The sequence below is a fragment of the Balaenoptera ricei genome, chromosome 6 (assembly GCF_028023285.1).
Source record: "Balaenoptera ricei isolate mBalRic1 chromosome 6, mBalRic1.hap2, whole genome shotgun sequence".
In the NCBI taxonomy this organism is placed as follows: Eukaryota; Metazoa; Chordata; class Mammalia; order Artiodactyla; family Balaenopteridae; genus Balaenoptera; species Balaenoptera ricei.
This window is the reverse complement of record NC_082644.1, coordinates 122,794,137-122,811,710: the sequence shown is the minus strand read 5'-3', so window position 1 is coordinate 122,811,710 and position 17,574 is coordinate 122,794,137. Positions and strand designations below refer to the sequence as shown.

Sequence of the window (17,574 nt, the reverse complement as noted above, 5' to 3'; positions counted from 1 at the left end):
GTGGGTGTGGGTGCGGGTGCGCGGGCTGCCCTCCCCACCCCCAGGCTGCGTGGGAGCGTGAAGGAGACCCAGACCTGTCCTTGTCCTGTGGCAGGAGCTGCTGAGGGTGGTTAGTTGCTTGGCCCCTGTTCTCGGCCCCTTTGAACTCATGCACTGGGTGCCTGGGAGCTCGGGGCGGGGCGGGGGGCTTCTCCCAGCAGGACTGCTGAGGTCCGCCTGCGACTTGGAGCAGCCCCAGGGGTGAGAACTGCTTTCCTGTGCTCCTTCTGGGAGCCGCAGATCTCAGGGCTGGGCAGCGTCTTGTACACCTGGCCAAGCCACCTGGGGGCCACGAGCTGGGTGGTGTGGCTGGGAACTTGCTGGTCTCCAGGGAGAGTGAAGGCTGGCGTCCGTCTTGGGTCATCCCTGGCCCCACGTTGGTCCTGCAGGCTCCTGCCATGCCCTCCTTTCTGCAGCGTTTCTGCAATCTCCCAGGACGCCCTGTGTGTGCTCTGCTTCCCTGGCTGGGGCTAGCCCCTTTGTGGCCTTTGGTCTGTGAACTGAGCTGAGCTTTCCGTAGCTTCTTTTGCAGAACTTGGAGGCCTCCTGGGCAGTGCGTCCTGGAGAACAGGACTGGGGAAATGGGTGATAGCAACATGCGGGGAGCAGGCGGGAAGGCTCAGTTCCAACCCCGAGGGAGGGGTTTTCTGCAGGTGAAGGGACTCCACGTGCCCACACGGGTTTTTGCTGAGAAGACCTTGCTACCGTGCAGGTCAGCTGTGGTGCCTCTTCCAGGTTGGGGTTTTTTGCTCCGGGTTCCCCGAGACCCCAGGTTGAGCAGCAGTGGGGGCTCAGAAAGCTGTCAGAGAAGAGGCTGTGTGGTCCTGAGAGACTGTCCTACCGACCACAGCTGGCCTGAGCCCTCGGGACGTTCCCAGGGCCGGGATAACTCCCAATTCAGAGGCCAGCTCTGGCCAGGCCCATGGGGGTGGGGAATCCGGTGTAGAGCAGCGTGTTGAGGTTTGGGTAGTCTTCCAGGCATGGGGCCCTGAGTGTGCTCAGTCTGCTTTTAAAAACAGGCTCCTGGGATGAGGAGGCCCTGGGCTACAGGCTGTGTGTCTTGCCTGTGTCCTTTGGGGAGTGGCCAGGTCGGCCCTCCAGCCTGTTTACGTTCCCTGACCAGGACTGTCCTGTGGTCAGCTGTTCCTCAGAAAATTACATTGAAAGGGAAGTGCCAGAGTGTCGGCCGACCCATAGGATGCCACGCTGGGTCCTGATCCCGGGTGCTTGCTGCCGTGGCTCATGGCTCATCTGGAATAGCCTTGACCTGGGGATCGCTGTCCAACGTGGCTGCAGGAGCTGGTGCTGTAGCTGGTGGCTGTCCCCTCCTCATGGTGCTGTGTCTTGTGCTACTTGTTAGAGACTCTGAGTCTGGGCTGGAGCTAAGAGGGTGGAGGCCATGGGGGCCTAGGGTTTGCTCATATCAAGGCTCCTGGAGTGGATGCCCTCGTGAAGCTGCCAGTGTTTTTATTCCCCTTTGCTTCCCTTGTTCTTTATTTGATACCCAGCCCCTGGTTTCTTTTCTCTTCTGAAGGCCCCGAACCTCTTGATTTTTGTAGCCACACATCTGAGAGCGTCTGCAAGTTCAACATTCATTCATGGTTAAAACGTGGGCCATGTTTCTTACCTGTTTGGAGCGAGGTGTAGGGGGCTGCTTGGCCTGACTGCCTTTTGTACCAGATCAAATCAAGATGTGTGGCTCAGCCATTTCAGGGTGTCCTGTTGCTTCCTGACCAACCTTTTCTGCTTCTCTGCTTCAGCTGCCGTCTGAGCTGCTGACTGGTATCTGTATCTCTAGCGATAGAAACCACTTTAAAAACCACAGGCTAACTACCCAGGTATCCATGTGGATTTCAGTCTTGTCCCATTTCCTGGAGCTGCCATGACAAATTATCTCAAGCTGGTGGCTGAAAACAATGTATGGTCTAGGTCCTAGAAGCCAGAATTCTCAAATCAAGGTGTGGGCAGGGCCATGCTCCCTCTGAAGGCTCTAGGGAAGGTTTGTTCCAGGCTCTCCCAGCTTCTAGCAGCCTCAGGCAGTGCTTGCCTCTTAGAGACCTACCAGTCTTTACATTGTCTTCCATTGGTGTCTAACAGACCACATCTCCCCTTCCTAAGGATGCCAGTCATATTGGATTAGGGCCACCCTAATGACCTCATTTTAACTGGAGTACCTCTGTAAAGACCCTGTTTCCAAAGGTCACATTCTGTGGTACTGGAGATAAGACTTCAACATATCTTTTTCGGGGACACAATTCAATCCATAACAATATCAGACAATTGCCTTCCCCAAACCTGTTCTGTAGAGTTCACTGACTTTATTGAATGCTGTCGGCACATACTTGGTTTACTAAATCAGATCGTGGCTGTGCTGGGTGTCCTCCCCTTCATCCTAAATCTAACTGGCGCACAGACCCCTGCCCCTGGGGTTCAGACGCTGGCTCTTCTCCATGCCCTCTGTCCACCTTCCCGTCCACCACCCGTGCTCGGGGCCCTGTGGCCGACCCTGTCTCCTTTCTCTGCTGTCCTGGCAGGCAGATGTGCGCCCACCGATGCGCCGCGCTTCCTGCCCTATGGGCAGCTCCTTGGGGTGGACATGACCAGGGAGAGGGAGGGCAGCCCAGGCCCAGCCCTTTTGGGTCAGACCCTGAACTCTGCTCCCTGGACGCCCAGGCCCCTTGCACACCCCACCTCCATGCCCTGCTTTCCTCTGCCCCCCCTTCAGAGCCCAGCTCGCCCGTGACTCTTGTGCTGGACGCTTGGCTGTCCCCTCCCAGGCCCGCGTCTCGCCGCCACGGCAGTGGGCGCGCCGTGCCGTGGCACGTGGGTCCAGTCGAGGTCCCCCGGCCGGCAGGGGGCGTGAGATCTCGGCCTCACGCTGGCGTCCACGGGGGCCGGAAGTCCCTCCCCGGAAGGCGTCATGGGGACGACGGCGGAAGTGGGAGAAGTACCGCCCCTTGGGCTGTGCACCTTCTTGGCGCCGCGGGCACGGGGACCCTGCTGTCAGCCTGGCTTCCTCACTTCTCCGCCGCCCGCTGTCCGCCACCCCGGTCGCCGCCGCGTCCTTCTCCGAAAGCTGGGCGGCCGGCAGTCGCGTCCGGCTGTTGCAGGCGGTGGACACGGAGCACACCGTGGACTCGGTGGAGTGGTGCCCGCTGGAGGGCTGCAGGCACTTGCTGGCGTGCGGCACCTACCAGCTGCGGAAGCCGGAGGACCAGCCCGCCGACCCGGAGAGCAAGGTGCGCGGGGCCATCCTGGCCTAGGGAGGTCTTCACCGTAGGTTTGCAGGTCTGCGATCTCAGGTGGCATTTCCCGAGCACCTAAAGCCCCAGACTCGAACTCCTCTCTCAAGAAGGGCGAGAAAAGGCTCGTGAGAGGCAGAGCCGACCACAGGCTTTGAGACCTCTGTGATCTGCTGCGGGGGAGGCTGAAAGGGAAAAAGTCTTGTGTGGAGTCGTTCAGGAGGTGTGGATGCGACCTTGGCCTTGTGGCCAGAATGTAGGTTAGAGACAGGGCATCCTGAAAGCGGGATGTCGTCTCTCTGCAGGCGTCGTCAAGGTTATGGATGAAGTCTAGAGCAAAAAGAAAATGGGATTTCATAGGAGCTGTACGTAATCTCTTGAAGGCATGTAGCTATGCGGATCCAAACCAGGACACTTTTAAGAGTGAAAAATGGCACCGGAGCAACAGGCCTAAGCCAGGACTCTCCCAGGCAAACTGTGCCCTGTGTGGACCCTAACTGTAGCTCCTCCCTATTGCCCCCCCCCCCCATTTAGAAGGAGCCTCCCATCCTGGGCCCAGCAGGGTTTATCCACCTACTCATTAATCACATACAAGAGAAGAGACGTTTCTCCAGCTCGGAAAATCATCGGTGCTGCTTCCAGGCAGAGGTCCGGAGTCTTGGCAAACCTCTTCTTTCCCTCAGTCCCTTTTCCCATTCCTTGGGTTCCTCAGTATTTATTAAGGTAATCAGAGAACACATTTGCATTTTTTGTAGAGTGGACTGGATGTTGATGAGCCTCAAATTCGTTTTGGTCGTCTCTACCTGTATAGTTTCAATGAGGACAGCTCTTCTTGCCCCCTGGTTGAGGTCCAAAGAAGGGATACTTCGGCGATCCTGGACATGAAATGGTACAAGTTTGATAACCGTTCCCCTTGTTTGGAATTTGTCATGAGTACCTAATTGTTTAGTCAGAGGAGCCTGCTGCCTGACAGCATTCAACAGGACGGGGAAGTGTCTGAAGTTTGGGTTCATTTCTTCACTGTGCTGTCCTGCCTGCCTGTTGGCACTTGGAGGATGCTGTAGACTCGGGGCTCGTTTCCCTTTTCAGTTTCCAAGCCCTACAGGTACTGTCAGTCTGGGAAGTGAGGCTAGTTTTCTGCTTCCTAAGCTGGGTGATCTTGTTGGAACAGAACTGTAAGCTCCAACCTGGTTTTGGAGCTGAAGTAAATACATTTATTTATTTATGGCCGTGCTGCGCGGCTTGTTGGATCTTAGTTCCCCGAACAGGGATCGAATCTGGGCCCTCGGCAGTGAAAGCGCAGAGTTCTAACCACTGGACCGCCAGGGACTTCCCCGGAGCTGAAATTTAAACAATGAGTTACTGGGGCGCATATTGTTCTCCTGTACTCTGGCACATCCTGTGTTGTGACCGGCATGTGTGTTCTCTCCTCAGGTGCCACATTGCTGTGGCCGGCCATGCGCTCTTGGGAGTGGCAGAGGCTGCTGGGTCCATAGAGCTACTCCGCTTGGTGCGATCCGAGGTGAGTGACTGGGGCAGGCTTAGTGGAGGGTGGAAGGAACCTGGATGGAGGGGGTTTGGGAGGGAGGCTGTGCTGATACAAACATTTTTCTAGGACAGTTTCTGTTCAACGGTGAACTTTACCATAAAACATTCTAAGGTAGCACAGGGTCAATTTTGAGTTACTGGGTTCTGTATCTAACTCCAAGGGGAGGACACCTTGTGTGTCATCAGCAGAGGGGCTTTCACTGGACCTGAAAGTCCTGTAAGGAAAGCCTGGGCCAGCATCTTGGGTTGATGATGCTGGGGCTGAGAAGAGCAGCGCATTTACTGGGTGAAAGTGGCGTTTCTCATTGATAATTAGGAGAGCACGTGATTCCTACGTGTATTTTCCCAAGCATCTGACAGTGATCCTGTACCGTGCATTTGTAAAATGACCACATGTTGGGGGAGGGAGGGGACAGGGAAGGCATATAGTGGGTTGAAGGAAACAGCCCACAAGACCGTGCCGTGTCTGTGGGGGGACCCACTCTAATGTAGGTGCTGCAAGTGGGATTGGAGCAGAGGTCCAGCTGGCCTTGGATTCACAGCACTTGAGGGCTTGTATAGCAAGGTCCTTGCTTCAGGCCAGCTGAGAGCAGCAGCCCTGTCTTAGGAAAGAGGGAAGAAATATCTGGGGAGGATATCTAGAACCAGAGCTGGAGGCAGGAACAGGTAAACCCAAGAGAGGATGCAGCTGCTGGAACCCTGTTGATGGAGCTGAGCGCTGTCTAGGTTGCCTAGATAGTAAAACTTGGACCTCAGAAAAGAGAAACAGCATTTTAATGGCTAGCTGTGGCTTCTGAAAGAGAATCAGAGGAAAGTTCTCCTTGTCTCTGTCCCTGGAGGCAGTGGGGAACCCGCACCAGCGGTGCTCCCTGGAGCCTGCAGTAGTCTCCAGGAGGGCTTGGACAGCGACGGGTCTGAGAAGCAGAGACCTGCTTCCCCTGGGGTCACATGTGTGGGAAAGTCCTCCTTCAGGTGTGAGCGCTCCTGGAGGGCCTGGGCCGTCTGCAGTGTCCTCAGGTTCTTTTTTTTTTTTTAATTTATTTTTTGGCTGCACTGGGTCTTCGTCGCTGCGAGCGCTCTTCTCGTTGTGGTGGCTTGTCTTTGTTGCAGAGCACAGGCTCTAGGTGCGCAGGCTCAGTAGTTGTGGCGCACGGGCTTAGTTGCTCCACGGCACATGGGATCTTCCCGAACCAGGGCTCGAACCCGTGTCCCTTGCATTGGCAGGCGGATTCTTAACCACTGTGCCACCAGGGAAGTCCCTGTCCTCAGGTTCTGCTGTGAGTGAGTGACTGACACACTTTGTTCGCCGAGTAGATGAGGAAAGCATGGCATACCCAAGCCAGGGGAATAGTCTTCTCAGGGTTCCGGGGCTGTTCCCCTTTGATGGCGTTCTTTTCTCTCCAGCAGAACTCTTACACACTACAGCCGTTCTCCCGCTTTGCCCTGGAAAAGCAGTGTCTGGCCTTGTCCTTGGACTGGTCCACTGGGAAAGCCGGAAGGTGAGGGCCAGCGGTGACGGGCCTGTCTTTCCTCTGAGGGTCCCTTCCTATTTTCATGCAAGAGAGAAGGAAAGCCACCTCGTGCTAGCCTTGACTGTGGCTCCCCAAGCCTGGGCGTATCACTGCCAGTCCTCATCTGAAAAGAGTGTTTTCATCAGGAGAAGCTGACCCTGGTTTATTTTGACAAGCTACTGGTAGCTTTGGTCTCTGCCCAGGCAAGCCTCTTAAGAGGCGTGTCCCTGTACCAGGTCCTGGAGAGCCTCTCTGTGACAGGTCTTGGGGGCATAAAGGGTCACTGGTTGGGAGCCAGAAGAGGCGGTGAGTTTGGGTCAGTGGATATATTTCAGCCAGATTTCCCCACTGCTTCCCTGTATCTAGGGCCGGTGACCAGCCCTTGAAGATCATTAGCAGCGACTCCAGCGGGCAGCTCCATCTCCTGCAGGCGTACCAGGCAGGACCAGGAATGCAGGCCGTGGGCACGTGGCAGGCCCATCACTTTGAGGCCTGGGCTGCTGCTTTCGATTACTGGCAGACGGAAGTCGTGTATTCAGGTTGGTACTCCTCCGCTGGGCGCCCGTCTCTGAAGACTTGCTGAGGAGGCACGGGCCAAGGGCGTCATTCTGGCCACGTTGGGATCTCAAAGACCTTTTCGGAGAGTCTGTTTTCTGGGGCAGAAGCTGTAGTTGGTGTTCACTTAGCTGCTCCTCGGAGAGTGAAGTGCAGTTTGCTGCAGGCACTGCAGGGTCTTGGGTGGCAGTGCCCCCGGTGTTAGAGCAGCCCCCTTGGGAGCCGCTGCCCCCCGCCATTGCTCTGAGTGTTGGATGCTTCTTCTCACGCTCGGAAATCCAGTGGGAACTCCTTGCTTTCCACCTGGTGCTTTGGGTCCAGTATTGACTTGTCATGCATTTCAGGCTTGTCTGTTCCCTTTTGGAGTAGCTTATCTTCCTGGGGAAAGGGAAGCGTGAGGGAGAGAGAGGGCTGACTTCCTGGTATTGAGAGTGGTGTGTGTGGAGCGAGGTGCTGCCGTGGGAACGGGGTAGTTCGGGTCAGCTCCTTTCACGCGCACGGCAGGCCGGGGCACGGGTCTCTGAGAGAAGACAGAAGAGGAGCTGCCGAATTTGCAGAGGCAAGAAGCCGTCTGCGCCCGTATCCCTTTCTGCGTCCAGTTGCTGGTAGTGTTCTGAGCTCCAGGGCGAGACGGGGAGGCCAGGGCTGCAGGGCTGTTCTGCTGGCCTGTCAGGGTACTGCACGATCTCCCTGGGCCCCCAGAAGCCCCTGCTGAGGGACAGCGGGCGCCCAGTCCAGGGCGCACATCGGCCTCGTCTTGGCCTCTCCGCGGTGTTCGCGTGCCCGACCCCTCGCTCCCGCACGTTCTTTTCCCTGGGTCATCAACGCCATGCCATCTGGACTTGCCCCTTCTTCCTCTGGCTCCTCTCCCTTCTGCTTTTGGGCTCCTTTCCCTCTGACCACAGTGTTCGCCGTCCTCTGACCTCTGTCTGGATCCTCCTCTCGCTCCGCATTGCTGCTCTCCTGACTCACTTACTGTGTGTCTTCCACAAACACTGTGTTTCGGTGGTTTAACCAGACCTTGTTTCCTGAGCGTCTCTGCGTTGTCTCGCCAGCACCGCAGCGCTCGTGCAGGGCTGCTCCCAGCGCCTCACTCCGCGGGGCTCCGGCTGAGCCCCATGCGCCCCGTGCTGCCCTGCCACACACCCGCGCCTCCCTGATGTCCCGGCCCCGGGACAGGGTCTGCTCACCCAAATCACACATCTCTGTCCGCTCGCCGCTCCCGTGAGTCTGTGTCTTGTTGGTTTTCTCTTCTTCTTTTTAAAAATTAATCAATCAATTGATTAATGTTTTAGGCCGCGCTGTGCGGCCTACGGGATCTTAATTCCCTGACCAGGGATCGAACCCGAGCCCACTGCATTGGAAGTGTGGATTCTTAACTACTGGGCCGCCTGGGAAGTCCTGCTCATCCTGATTATGATTTTGTGTTTAATGCTGCTTTTCCCCTGAGAGAGGATCCTTTCTGGAGTTTTTGCTGTCACACCCTTGAACAGACTCAGGGGGAACGATAAAGATTTAATTTTTTGAGCTCTCATTTGTAGATTAGTTCTTCTGCCTTGAGGCTTAGCTAATTCAGAGCAAGGGTGTAGTAGGACAGTGATTTAATAATTCAACACCAATTCATTCATCCAACAAACATCTGTTGAGCACCTCCTGCGTGCCAAGCACTGTCCTAGGGGTTCAGGAGGCATCCGTGAGCAAGAGACAGCAGTCCCTGCCTTCATTGCACTTCTGTCGCTTGCAGGGAGATAGACAGTGAACGCTAAGCGTAATATGCACCGTAGGTGACAGGTGCTTTGGAAAGGAGAAAGCTAGAACAGGCCGAGGGCATCAGGTGCTGCAAGCAGGTGCAGACTGTGCCATCACAGAGCCCGGTGTGTTCAGAGTAGCGAGTGGCCAGTCTGGCCAGAATGACATGAGTGAGCGGTAGAATAGAGAAGGCAAGATCAGGAGTCACAGAGACAGGGCACGGGGCCTTGCAGGCCACACGGGGGGACTTGGGCTTTTGCTCGGAGTGGAATGAAGCCATTGTAGGATACTGAACAGAGGAATGACATTTCCCGACTTACATTTTAAAATTTAAGAGGATCCGGGACTTCCCTGGTTAAGAATCCGCCTGCCAATGCAGGGGACATGGGTTCGAGCCCTGGTCCGGGAAGATCCCACATGCCACGGAGCAACTAAGCCCGTGCGCCACAACTACTGAGCCCGCGTTCTAGAGCCTGCGAGCCACAACTACTGAGCCCGTGCGCCTAGAGCCTGTGCTCCGCAACAAAGAGAGGCCACCACAATGAGAAGCCTGCACACCACAATGAAGAGTAGCCCCCGCTCGCCGCAACTAGAGAAAGCCTGCACACAGCAACGAAGACCCAACGCAGCCAAAAAATAATAATAATAAATAAATTTTAAAAATAAATTAAAAAGAAAACTTAAGAGGATCCCTTCAGCTAATATGTTGAGTGTAGACTGCAAGGGGGTGAGGGTATAGGCTGGAGACCTGCCGTGCAGGTGAGGTATGAGAATGACTCAGGCTAAGGTGGGAGCCGTGGAGAGGAGGAGAAGTAGGAAGACTGCTTTGTGTGAAGGTCAGTCAGTAGGATTTCCTGGTGGAGCGAATGTGGAGTGTGAGAGAAAGAGGAGAGACTGGTGTGTAAAGAAGCCACACCAGTTCTCTTCACAGATTTGCCACAGAACGGCAGCTTGTGTTTGAGGCTCACATGCAGGCTCAGTGCCCGGATGGACCGACTCTGTGATCCGCTTTGTCACAGACCACGTTCATCCCCCATCCGTCGTGTCTGATACGGGGATCTGTGGTGTGCTCAGTAAGTACCTGTGGGTGGCTGAGTGGGGGGGTGGATGGATGGCTTATGGATGGTGGATGGATGGATGGATGGATGGGTGAATGGATGGATGGGTGGGTGGGTGGGTGGTAGATGATGGACGGATGGAGTTTCAGGCTGACGTGGTTGTCTTTTTGTCCTCTCTGTAGGTCTTCCTCTTCAGTGTTTCTTCCCTTCCCCTGAGATACCATGACATTCTATCTTGATGTTGCTTTTCTTCAAAGACTGGTTGTGGGTCAGGGCACCAGCTCCCTTGTTCTTTCTGTCCTTTCAGTTTCCCCCAAACAAGCACAGGGCTCTTTTACTGTAAGGTTACAAAGGGCATTTCTCTTTAAAACACATGGCGGTGTGTCAGAGGTTCCAGAACCTTACAAAGCCTCCCCGTCTGCTGCCTCCTGCACGCAGGTCTGTTCAGAGCCCTTCGACGGGGCCTCTCTGGTTCCTGGCATCAGGAGCCCGAAGGGTTGAGTCTTGTGTGACCTGGTCATTCTGCCCCCATAAAAGGTCTGCCCTTTTCCTATGGGAGTGTAGCCTCTGTCTTTCCCTTCTTCCCTGCAGGTGTCTGAAGACACGGTTACAGCACAGGGGTGACTGTTTCTGGGGCTCCCCTGCCTGTGGCAGCCTGAAACCCGAGAAAAGCCACCCATGGGAATTTCCTCACAGACATAAACCCATTCCCTGAGAAACGGCCAGGTCCTGTTGTCATTGCCCTTCCTCATCAGTGGGTGTTTCTGTTTCCGTGCAGGTGGGGACGATGGCCTTCTGAAAGGCTGGGACACCAGGACCCCTGGCACACCCGTGTTCACAAGCAGGAGGTAAGTCACCGAGGGGCCAGTGCTCGGCGTGGGGGGCCAGCCCTCCGTGCCCCGCCGCGGCCTTCCGCGGGAGGAGCAGGGCTGCCGGGCGCTTGCTCAGGCTCACCCTTCGCTCTCAGACACTCCATGGGCGTGTGCAGCGTCCAGAGTAGCCCCCATTGCGAGAACGTCTTGGCCACGGGAAGGTGAGTCCCCTAGGGTCCGTGCACACGGGTTCCTCCTGCACCGTCGCTTCCTTTCCTCCTGTTGACCATTGTGGTGCTTGACTGGGCCGACTCTCCCCCCAGAGTGCGGGCGTCGGGGTTTGGGAAAGCAGCCGTGTCCTGGAGGGGAAGTGGGCCGGGTCTTCCGGGAGGTGACCCCTGCTGCCCCGGGGCCTGGCTTTCCTGCACGCCCTCCGCGGTCGATGGGTTTTAGCTACGACGAGCACGTTCTTCTCTGGGACACTCGGAGCGTGAAGCAGCCGTTGGTGGACGTGCCCATGCCGGGCGGGGTGTGGAGGCTCAAGTGGCACCCTTTCCACCACCACCTGCTCCTGGCAGCGTGTATGCATGGTGGCTTTACGATCTTCGACTGCCAAAAGGCAATAGGTGAGTGGGGGGCCTGGGGCGGGGGCTCCACCAAGCTCTTCCTGCACCCTCCACACGTTCCCAGGGTCGCCCCCTAGGCCTTGCCATGATTTGTAACTCTGCCGACTTCAGAATCTCAGTTTCAAGCACGCTGCTCTCCTACCGTGGTTCTTCCCTGACCATCTCAATTATTTCGGTACCTTCTGCATTCAGCAGTCTGCTGGCCCCATTGGGACCTCTCCTCCAGAGGTGTTAACCACTGGTCGCTTGCATAACCATCCTTGTCCCACCTTTTGCCAAGTCTTCCTGCTTGCGGACGGTGTAGGCTCCATGGCCTTATGTTCCAGACATCGTTAAACTCTTCCCCTTGCTCCTCCCTCATACCCTCTGGGCAGAATCCAGCACTGGTAAACCCCAGTCTGCTTATGCCTGAGCCACAGAACGTGGCTGGAGGGAAACAGCCACCTTGCGTGATCTCACTTCAAGTTTATGCTACTGTGGGTCCCTTGCCAGGCCAACCTTGACCTTTCTGTAGCCAGTGATTCTTCACTGTCAGGACTGTTCCACGTTTTCTTTTCTTAAACCCCCACCCCCTGCTCTCCCCGCCTCATGCATCCCTCGTGATCTCCCGTCCCCCTCCTCTGTACAAACAAGGGATCATAGGCACCTCCCATGGTGGTTCCAAGGTCAGTCTCCTCCCCGTACTGGCTGTTCTCAAGGGCTTCGTCTTCTGAATCTTCAGTCCTCCGTCTACTGCATCATTTCTGTTTACCACGTGAACGTGCTCTGATAGTTCTTGCTGTAAAACAATTTGCAAGCTTTTTCTTTTCTAGCATAGGATTTACAGCCATCAGTTGCCCTCCAAGCTCTGCTTTCACTGCATCCCATAAGTTGCTTCTTTTGCTTGTTTGTTTTTGTTTTTTTTTTTTATTCTTATTTTTGGCTGCATTGAGTCTTTGTTGCTGCGTGCGGGCTTTCTCTAGTTGCGGCAAGCGGGGGCTACTCTTCATGGCGGTGCGCGGGCTTCTCATTGCGGTGGCTTCTCTTGTTGCGGAGCACAGGCTCTAGGCATGCAGGCTTCAGTAGTTGCAGCACGCGGGCTCAGTATTTGTGGCACGTGGGCCCTAGGATGCATGGGCTCAGTAGTTGTGGTGCACGGGCTCAAGAGCACAGGCTCAGTAGTTGTGGCACATGGGCTTAGCTGCTCCATGGCATGTGGGATCTTCCCGGACCAGGACTCGCACCTGTGTCCCCTGCACTGGCAGACTGGATTCCCAACCACTGCGCCACCAGGGAAGCCCTATTCCTGACCTTGATAGGGTCCCTGCTGGTTCCCACTTGGTTTGATGATATATAAGGACTAATGTGTGTGCTTAGTATTCATCAATCCATGTTTTCATGAGTATTTTTTAAAATCAGGAATTGTTGATTTTTTTGTCAAATGCTTTTATAATATCCATTGAACTGTATTATTTTTCTCCTTAGATATATTAATATGGTAAACTTTGTTTATGGATTTCCTAATAATATGGAATATATTCCTGGAGTAAATCCCACTTGGTTATGGTTTTGTTTTGTTTTAGTTGTCAAAAAGTTTTTTTGAGGTATAGTTGATTTACAGTATTATGTTTTAGGTATACAATATACTGGTTAACAGTTTTTAAAAGTTATATTCTATTTATAGTTATTATAAAATATTGGTTATATTCCCTGTGCTATACAATATATCCTTTTCTTGTTTTTGTTTTTGTTTTTGGCCACGGCATGTGGGATCTTAGTTCCTCATCAGGGATCGAACCCATGCCCCCTGCAGTGGAAGCGCAGAGTCCTACCCACTGGACTGCCGGGGAAGTCCCTGTACAATATATCCTTGTAGTATATTTATTTTATACATAATAGTTTGTACCTTTTAATCCCCTACCTCTATCTTGCCCCTCCCCCTTCCCTCCCCTTACTGGTAACCACTAGTTTGTTCTCTACATCTGTTTCTTTTTTGTTATATTCACTAGTTGTTGTATAGTTTAGATTCTACATATAAGTGATATCATATAGTATTTGTCTTTCTTTGACTTATTTCACTAAGCATAATACCTTTCAGGTCCATCCATGTTGCAGATGGCAAAATTTCATTCTTTTCTATGGCTGAGTAATATTCCACTGTATATATACACCACATCTTATTTATCCATTCATTTGTTGATGGACTCTTAGGTTGCTTCCATATCTTGGCAATTGTAAATAATGCTGCTATGAACATTGGGGTGCATATATCTTTTTGAATTTTTTCATTTGGAATTGCCAGATCATACAGTAGTTAGTTCTATTTTCAGTTTTTTGAGGAACCTCCATACTGTTTTCCACAGTGGCTGCACCAATTTACATTCCCACCAACAGTGGAGGAGGGTTCCCTTTTCTCCACATCCTCACTAACATTTGTTATTTGTGGTCTTTTTGATGATGGCCATTCAGACAGGTGTGAGGTTATACCTCATTGTGGTTTTTATTTGCGTTTCTCTGATGGTTGACCATGTTGAGCGTCTTTTCATGTGCCTTTCGGCCATCTGTGTGTCTTTGGAAGGTATGTTATTTTTTTTTTAGCGTGGTATTGGACTCTGGTAATACTTTATTTGGGACTTTCATTAATGTTCAAAGGAGACACAAACTTTCTTTTGTGCTATTTAGCAGCATTATGTTTGGTTCTTGTGAGAATCAAAACCAAAAGTGTGAAAATTTTTCTTCATTTTCTCTTGAAAAATTTATATGCCGTTTGGATTATCTTTTCATTCAAGATTTGGTAAAAAAAAAAAAAATCTCCTGTGAGACTATCTGGGCCTGATATATTTTTGAATGATGGTTCCGTGTTAACTTTCTCTATATTTTTCTATGGAAGTTGGTTTGTTTATGCTTTATGTCTCTACTGGGGTCAATTTTGTTTTCCTTTTTCTTTCTTCTTTTTTTTTTTGGCCACGCCAGGCGGCATGCGGGATCCTCCGCGCCCCCTGCAGTGGAAGTGTGAAGTCTTAACCACTGGACCACCAGGGAAGGCCTGGGGTCAATTTTGGTGAATCGTATTTTCCTAGGCAGCTATTCATTTCATCTACATTTTGAAATTTATTTGCCCAAAGATGTGTAAAGTCACTTTGATATAAAAAAAAAAATTTTTTTTCTCTAACAGTTATTTCCCTTTTATCATGTTTTACTTTGTATACTTACGCAAGTATACAATATTTTTTATGTCTTTTTCCTTAATTAGGTTAGTTAGTAGTGTGTATATTTCATTTCTTTTAAAGAAGCAGGGTTTTAATTTTTTATTATAGGCATGTGGTTTCTGTTCTCCACCTCATCAACCTCTCCTTTTATCTTTGTTGTTTCTCTCCATGTGCCTCCTTTGTTTTTTTTCTAGCATTTTGAGTTGGGAATACAATGCACTTACCTTTATTACTTTGTATTAAGTGTTTTTATGTCTGAATTTTTCTCTGATTTAAGCACACTTTTAGGTTCTGATATGTAGTAATTTCATTTTCATTTTTATGAAGAAATTCTATGATTTGAGTTTGTATTTCCCCTTTTACCCAAGTGTGGTTTAGTAGAAGGTTCTAAAATTTCTAGGTGGAAGCAATTTTTCGTATTTTGACCACATTATTAATTTTGTTTTATTGCGTTGTGATCAGTGTTGCTTGTCCTGTTTCTACTTTATGGAACTTTGCGACTTCTTGTTGCCCAGCGTGGTTGTTCAGTTCATGCTGCACATGCACCTGAGTAGTGGATGTGCTGTTACTGGGTGGTAGGAAGGCTGCTGTGTCCACCTGGGCCACGAGCGGGTGCTGCCACTGGTTGGATGTACGGCTACAATGCGCCTTTATTGTCCCAGCGACCCCCCCTCCCGGTACCCCAGCGTGCACCGCATGGAGCGGGGAGGGCTCCTGGGAGCTTCCTTCGGCGGTGGTGCCAGGGCGCCTCTCTGCTCTCAGGGGAAGCTTGGTGTCCAGCTCCTCTCTGGAGCTGCCTCTGCTCAGGCGAAGCCCTGGGTTACGGAGGAGGATCTCCAGGGCCCTGGTTGTATCCTTGGTGTGTTTCCTGATGCCAGCTGCAGCCAGTCCGCATCACTGCTTTTTCTGGTCGTGGTTCAGATTCTGATCACATTTCAGAGTGCAGTGGCATTGACCCTGCACTTGGGAGGCGGCAGTGGCATCCAGGCTAACTGAAGACTGAATGGCCGGCCACTGGGCCTGCCGGCTGGTGACAGTTTTCTAAGCCCGCATCCCCAGCTCACTGGCCACTCGTTTTCTGAGGCTGCTCTTGCCAGCCTCGGCCTTGCCCTGGACCCTTGACCACCTCAGGTTTGGTGACACCTCATTTCTTTTTCTGGTCGCATATTACTTTCTCAGCTGTGTTCTGTCCAGAATAAGGCTGGGCCTTTGCCCGTCCTGCCCTCCGTCTTCAGAGTTGCCATAGCAACTCACCATAAGGAAAGCTGCTCACGCTTCAACTCTTCAGTGAGTTACTCCCTTTCCAACTCAAGTCCAAACTCTCTAATGCAGCATGCCGAGCTCTGCATGACAGGACCCTTCTGACGTGTCGCTAGTTCCTAATGACACCTCAGCCACGTCCACTCATGTGTGGTTCCTCACACACGCCGGGGTCTTTCCACCTCTGTGCTTTACACGTGCTGTTCCCTTCATTTCTCATGCACCCCTTTCCCTCCATTTGGGTCACTCATTTTTCCTTTGCTTTTAAGTCTTAACAAGAAGCTTCTGCCAAGTCCTAAGGGTTCAGGTTCGGGTTAGGGTTAGGGTTAGCTCTGTAGGGTTAGGGTTAGGGTTTAGGGTTAGGGTTAGCTCTGTAGGGTTGTGGTACAGGGTAGGGTTAGGGTTAGCTCTGTAGGGTTGTGGTACAGGGTAGGGTTAGGGTTAGTTCTGTAGGGTTGTGGTACAGGGTAGGGTTAGGGTTAGCTCTGTAGGGTTGTGGTACAGGGTAGGGTTAGGGTACGGGTTAGGTTATGGGTTAGGGTTAGGGTACGGGTTAGGGTACGCGTTAGGGTTAGCTCTGTAGTGCAGGCTGACTCCTCTCTCAGGAACACAGAGTGCATTCCCTGCAGGATAATGGTCTGTGCTTCTCTGCCTGTCTGTCCGCATATTGACAGTCCTCTGCGTGACACACAGTGGTTGCTCTTGGCACACTGTTTCGCTTCGAGGGTGGGTAGGGCCATGGGTGGGGCTGATGAGATCAACCTTGGGTAAGTTTCCCGTGTCCTCCTGTCTCTCTCCAGAGGAGAATCAGGAAGTGCTCCCAGTCACTCTGTCCTACACCTTGCCCAACTCGCTGGTGTATGGAGTCGACTGGTCCTGGCTGTACTTCCGCCGCTTGCCGCAGACCCATCCGTCATTCTGCTTGGGGTCCTCTCCTGGCAGCGACCCAGGAGGCAAAACAGCAGACCCAGTCTGTTCCCTGAAGGATGCGGCCCAGTCGCCAGCACCCTGTTTTGAGTGTTTAGCTGATGCTGATGGAGAGGGTGGTAACAAACACCAGAGTGGAGGCAAGCTGAAGACTCCTCTCCAGCCCTTTGCAGAGGACAAGGACGGCGGCCAGCTGCGTGCCTCAGGGGTCCAGATCTGTGAGCGTGGCCACTCTCTGGAGGCAGCTGACTCTGATGTCAGCCTTGTAGCCACTTGCTCCTTTTATGATCATGTTCTTCACCTCTGGAAGTGGGAGAACAGCTGAGCTAGGGCAGTTACTTGGTTTGACATCATAAAGACCATTTCCACCAATAAAACCAAGAGTATGTCTTTATCTTTTCTGAGAATGAAGTGTCCTCAGACCATCTCACTGAGATTCTGGTTGCATGCAGTTTTTCTGTATAGGGCTCAGTGCATCTTATGGAATCTCCAGGTAGGCAGTCAGAAAAGCTGCTGGCCTCTTAAATAAAGCTTATCTGCTGGGGCCCTTCAAAATGGTGATTCGGTGGCAGCAGGGGGCAGGGTGTGAGTGGGGCATGGTTCCCAGCTCCGTCTTGTCAGTTTCCTGCGTTTCTGACTTTCAGTTCTTCATACTTATTTAAGCAACTATTTATATTAACTAAAAGGAGTGGCTTTTTTTTTTTTTAAGCTACTTTAAAACACCAGAAGTAGTTTTGTATGAACATTAAAAAAGCTCATGTCATGGCACCAGAAGTGCTTGTATAGCCTCCTGTGCAGATAAGCAAAAAGAAGTGTATACACGTTCTGAGTTGCTTTAGCATGTCATGAACTTGAAATATGTTGTCATATGCTGAATTAGTGATACTTCCTCACTGTGGCTTCAGTAAACCAAGTAGCTTCCAAACCTGGACACGGTTTAACTCCAGGAACATAACTGGGTTTGTGACTGATCTGACTCCCATAGATCAGTTCCGCCTTGCCTCTCTGGAAGGAGCAGATGTTGAAGTATAGGCCACTGTGGAATCTGTCACTCCTCAG

At 52.3% G+C, this 17,574-nt stretch overlaps 1 protein-coding gene across 1 annotated transcript; it reads left to right on the top strand.

The window, feature by feature from the left end:
- Positions 1-2,823: 2,823 nt before the first annotated feature.
- DPH7 (diphthamide biosynthesis 7) lies at positions 2,824-16,909 on the top strand. Its single transcript, XM_059926157.1, has 10 exons — positions 2,824-3,278; positions 3,816-3,929; positions 4,037-4,170; positions 4,716-4,803; positions 6,234-6,328; positions 6,680-6,879; positions 10,481-10,550; positions 10,670-10,735; positions 10,968-11,140; positions 16,389-16,909. The coding sequence occupies exons 3-10, from the start codon at positions 4,163-4,165 to the stop codon at positions 16,838-16,840; spliced, it is 1,152 nt and encodes a 383-aa protein (XP_059782140.1). The 5' UTR covers positions 2,824-3,278; positions 3,816-3,929; positions 4,037-4,162; the 3' UTR covers positions 16,841-16,909.
- The last annotated feature ends 665 nt before the right edge of the window (positions 16,910-17,574 follow it).

What these genes read in the sequence shown, in the direction of transcription:
- DPH7 (XM_059926157.1), top strand. An exon ending in CCCGTGTTCACAAGCAGGAG is followed by an intron (nt 10,551 to 10,669) that starts GTAAGTCACCGA and finishes CTTCGCTCTCAG; the next exon opens with ACACTCCATGGGCGTGTGCA. An exon ending in AACGTCTTGGCCACGGGAAG is followed by an intron (nt 10,736 to 10,967) that starts GTGAGTCCCCTA and finishes GATGGGTTTTAG; the next exon opens with CTACGACGAGCACGTTCTTC.